At 37.7% G+C, this 4,784-nt stretch overlaps 1 protein-coding gene across 1 annotated transcript in view; it reads left to right on the top strand.

Annotated features, from left to right (window-relative positions):
- The window catches only part of RASGRP1 (RAS guanyl releasing protein 1 (calcium and DAG-regulated)), a 50,901-nt gene that overhangs the window by 29,305 nt on the left and 16,812 nt on the right, over positions 1-4,784 (top strand). Inside the window, exons 7-8 of the mRNA XM_009321009.1 lie at positions 691-844; positions 4,055-4,228. Of these exons, the coding sequence (XP_009319284.1) occupies positions 691-844; positions 4,055-4,228 (328 nt within the window). The remainder of the gene's footprint in view (positions 1-690; positions 845-4,054; positions 4,229-4,784) is intronic.

Genomic DNA, 4,784 nt, shown 5'->3' on the forward strand with positions numbered 1-4,784 from the left:
GAGGGAGGCCGGACGGGGGTTCGCCTGGCACCCCGAGCAGGAACCTGTTTCCAATTCCCCCCCTCGCTTGGGTCCCCTCTTTCTACCTGGTGGCAAGAAGGCAGGGGATCCTCTGCTTCCTGTGGAGCCTCCATCTGCTGCCTTTGCCTCAGGGATGGCAGGGTGCAGCTCCACCAATCTATCTCCCTCAATTCATACTTCAGTTGGAAATGCACAGGCAAAAGCAGAGCAGAATTTGGCATATGTTTTATATCTGGTTACGACAGATGATATTTAGTTTTCAAATCCAGTTAAATTTCAGGGGTGAATAGCATAGGGGGACAGTTCATACTTGGAGGTTGGTCAAGGAAATCTGGAAGAATTATTAAATGGAGGAGCACTGGATGTTTTCGATGAAGACAAAGTTACAGAGAGCAATTCTGGAAGTGCAATATATAATATCATGCTGTTTAGTAATCTAGTTGTATTGTAGTTACGTGCTACATCAATATAATACTTAAAGACTAATAATAATGTTTTGTCATATAATCTCTAACGCATGAAAGGAGCTTGCTGCTTAGAAATTCAGATAATTCACTTTTTATTGCAGTAAGGCATGAAAACAATGTTACTTTTGTATTGGGGGGAGAGGAAAAGTTTGCTCTTCAGAAAATATCTCAGGGTAATTCTGTTTTAAAATTTATCTAAAAGAAATTCTAGGGATTGGTCTAGAAAACTGACACAGCGTGTAAAGGCCAACACCAGTAAGAAACGGAAAGTCTCACTTCTTTTTGATCACCTTGAGCCAGAGGAGCTGTCAGACCACCTTACCTATCTTGAATTCAAGTCTTTCCGAAGAATATCGGTAAGTGTTATTTATTTATTTATTTATTTTAAACAGAGATGGGAAGGGAGTAGAAAAGATGGGAAGAGGGGTAGTATTATAAGATTACCCCTGCAGTGCAAGCTATTGAACAAGCTGAGTCTGAGTCCAGACTTTTTCTTTTACTAGTGTTCGGAGTACATACCCTTTTGCTGCAGTCATTTGAGAGAGTGAGAGTGAACCTTTTAAGTAACTGTGGAACAGAGTCAGGGCAAGGTCAGTTGGAAGGAAGAGGAGTAAACCCTTTGATCTTCGTCCAAATAATCTTTTTTTTGTTAGAACAAGTGGTGTCATTGGGCACAGGAACAAGCAGCCTCCTTTGACTCAAATCGGTAATCAGGCTGAAATGGGATGAAGGAAACTTGGAATATTCTCCTAGAATGCTAACGTCCTGTGGCTGTAGGAAACAGTTCAGCATTCTTGTGCAGTGACTAATGGACTGTCTGTATAGAAGGTGTCCACTGGACTCTGCTTGCCATTTTTGATTGTGCATAACAAAATAAAAACTAGGGATAAGAAAACACTTGAGAAAATGCTGGTTTTAATGTAAGGGGGATTTAAAATATTTTATTATACAAGCTTTCAAGTACTCAAACAATTCTTAAGGATTTATCTCCTTTATGTTTTCTTTCATTTGATTTGTTTTTTCAGCTATGTTGGTAGTCTATAAGATGTTAACTTCCCTATGCACCTTGGCTTCACTTGCATCCTTGTATGCTACAACATTACTTCTATTCAAACCTGATACAGTTCACACATGGAAAAGAAAAGTGAACATTAGAGACCAAAATCTAAAATGGTTGCAAAGTCAGTGTGATGATAACAGTGAAAGCAAAGTGGGGTTTTCAGGGGGGTTTGTTTGTTTTGGTTATTTAGTGTGTGGGGTTTTTGGGGGTTTGTTTGGGGGTTTTTTGTTTTTTTTAAACTATAATTCGAAGATAAAGTCTTGCAAGGAAAGGGGCTCTCAATAGATTGTGGAAGACTTCACAGTCGTGTGTTAGTGTACTTTATTTTGAGCTGACAGTACATGACTCTTCATGTTTTGTGTTAAATTCAAAAAGCCATAGAACAAAAGTCATGCACAGATTGCTGCCTGTAGGCAGTAATAATATGCAAAGCTTATATAACTCTTAATATTTTCAAGCTCTGTGCAGACATAAAGTAATTAATGAGCATAACAAGTATGACAGCAGTCAGAGCGTCAGATGTGTCAGAGTTCCAACAGTTACATACTTGTATACATTTTGTATGCAGGGTCCCTGCATATGTTTTGGTATAAATTGAGTTTACCGAAACCTCAGATCAAAAAATAAAGTGTAGCTAATAAATAGCTATATTCATTAACTCTTTGCAGAATGTGTTCATGATATGCTAAACCACAGAATCCTTTTGTTATTCTAACATGACAGCATATACTGGGAGAAAGGCTGCAAATAACCTGCTGTGTTATCAGTCACTGGAATAACTATTCATAGGTTCGGTCATTTGAAAGTCAGAAAGGAATACTTGATCCCCTGAACATATACAGCACACAGCAAAATCTTCCATGAGACACCATGTATCTTGCAACAAAGAAAAATGCAGAGAGTGGTGTTCACAGAGTAATGACTGCAGGTATGCTGGTGTTTGGAAACCATTTCAATTTGTAGTTATAAAATACAGGGAGGCTACACTCTTTTGTAAGAATCTGGGTTCTGCTTTCCTGTTGAGGCTTATAAGTTAGTCATTGCAATACCAGACTCTTGCGTTATTTAAGCACCTGGACTTCTTTACTGTATCTGCCACTAACAATCTTGTTACAGCTGACCTCAATGATAAATTCTTGCACCAAAATTATTTCAAAACTTTAAGTAGTATGTTAGATATAAATTTGTTCAGCTTTTAAAAAAAATCTTTTCTGAAGGAGAGAGCTGCTGAGAACAAAATATAAACTAATCAAACTGATTCATACTTGTACTGAAACTGTTATGAAGTCCATAATTATGTAGTCAGAAATTGAAAAATTATCTATCTCTATAGAGTAGTTGCTTAAATTTCAAGATCCAGCCAAATCTGGCTGGGGTTCAAAATTCAAACAATAACTGTAAGTACTATGTAATCTCAGAGACAGCTCTACAGTAATAACTGTTAATGTTTCTTCCATTTTTAATTTAGTAAGAGGACAAATCCAAAGATGTCTGCTGTCATATCTGCTTTTTAAAGTGTTAATAGTTCTTATTAAATGGATGGAAAAAGTTAAAAAGTGGAGAGAAAGTAAGAGAGGGAGAGCAAGAAACAAACAGCAGCCTGACAATTTATGACCTTTTCTTAAGTATCAATGCCATTCAGCATACGCTTGTGGCCTTAAGAAAGGAATGTGTGTCTATTACAGCTATAAATGTTTTTGGTAAGATTTTAGTATTAATGGTCATAGTAAAGAATGGATGTATAAATCCTGTGTCACATTTTCTGATGATTCAAATTCTCGTGTATTCTTGTTAATGGATAAATCAAGAGACTGGATAGACATTGCATCAGCAAAAACAAAGGGTTGCTTCTCTTTGATCTTAATGGGAAGAATGGCTTAAAAAAATCTATTTGTCACATACAGGTGTCTACTGAAGAATTTTAGATTGCTTTCGTTAAATAAGAGAATCTCACAAACTGTATTAAAAATATTAAGGAATCTGTTCCCGTCATTCTTAATGGTCTTATCTCAGTTTTATATTAATCTCATTGAACTTGCTTTTTCTATTAGTGTAGCTTAATTCAGAAGTGTGCCCTAGCTACACAAACTGAACGCTTAACTTCCTTAAACTATCACTGAGTAACTAGATTACACTTAAAATTCAGTTTAACCTTCCCTGTAGAAGCCTAGATTCAATGAATCTATGGAGCCACTAAGGCTGGGAGGAAAGCCCCAATTCTACTCATCCTAGGGTTTATAAGAGCCAAGGCTCCTGAGATATACATGTTGCAAATGATGTGATACAAATTATGGCAAAAAGATGCTTTCAGTTAATTCAATTAGTTCAAGCCTTCTGCTTTGAACTGAACAAAGTTTTGACAAAGGAGAGATTTCAGTCTTACGGATATTTAGGGTGTAAAATACATCTTGTATATTTCATTTGAAAAGCAGACCTGTATCTGCACACAGGTCATGAGGTACATGAAACTGTAGATGAGTTTTCATTTAAACTTTTTTTTTTTAAGTTCTCAGATTATCAGAACTACATTGTGAATAGTTGTGTGAAGGAGAATCCAACAATGGAAAGATCAATTGCTCTTTGCAATGGTATCTCTCAGTGGGTGCAGCTAATGGTTCTCAGCAGACCAACACCACAGCTTCGGGCTGAAGTGTTCATCAAGTTCATTCATGTTGCTCAGGTCAGTTAAATTTTGACATGTGTGTTGTTTATTTTGTCTTTCCCTGATACAGCCCTTTAGTTGCTCTTCCCACACTACTACTGTAGGGTCATCTGGGAATTGCCCTTCTGACACTACTACTGTAGGGTCAGCTGGTAGAACTGGCACTGGTCTCCTGATTCGTACGTCCAGCATGCATATTTGTGTGTGCTGTGGTTTCATACCAAGTATTCAGATATGGTGCCATTGAAGGCACTGTAATGTCTTTCTCATATCCATTCTGAAGAAATTGTTTTCACTGAAAAACTAGACTTGCTTTTGAATCAGCTGGTGAGATTCCAAGCTGTGACTGCCTACCTTTCCAAATCATGAACTACTATCATGCCTTTGGCTATAAGCATTCTACCAGATATGCCTTAGAATCATAGAATCATTAAGGTTGGAAGAGACCTCTAAGATCATCGAGTCCAACCGTCAACCCAACACCACCATGCCCACTAAACCATGTCCCTAAGCGCCTCATCTACCCGTCTTTTAAATACCTCCAGGGATGGTGACTCAACCACTTCCCTGGGCA

The sequence above is a fragment of the Pygoscelis adeliae genome, unplaced genomic scaffold (assembly GCF_000699105.1).
Source record: "Pygoscelis adeliae isolate BGI_AS28 unplaced genomic scaffold, ASM69910v1 Scaffold3, whole genome shotgun sequence".
NCBI classification, from domain to species: Eukaryota; Metazoa; Chordata; class Aves; order Sphenisciformes; family Spheniscidae; genus Pygoscelis; species Pygoscelis adeliae.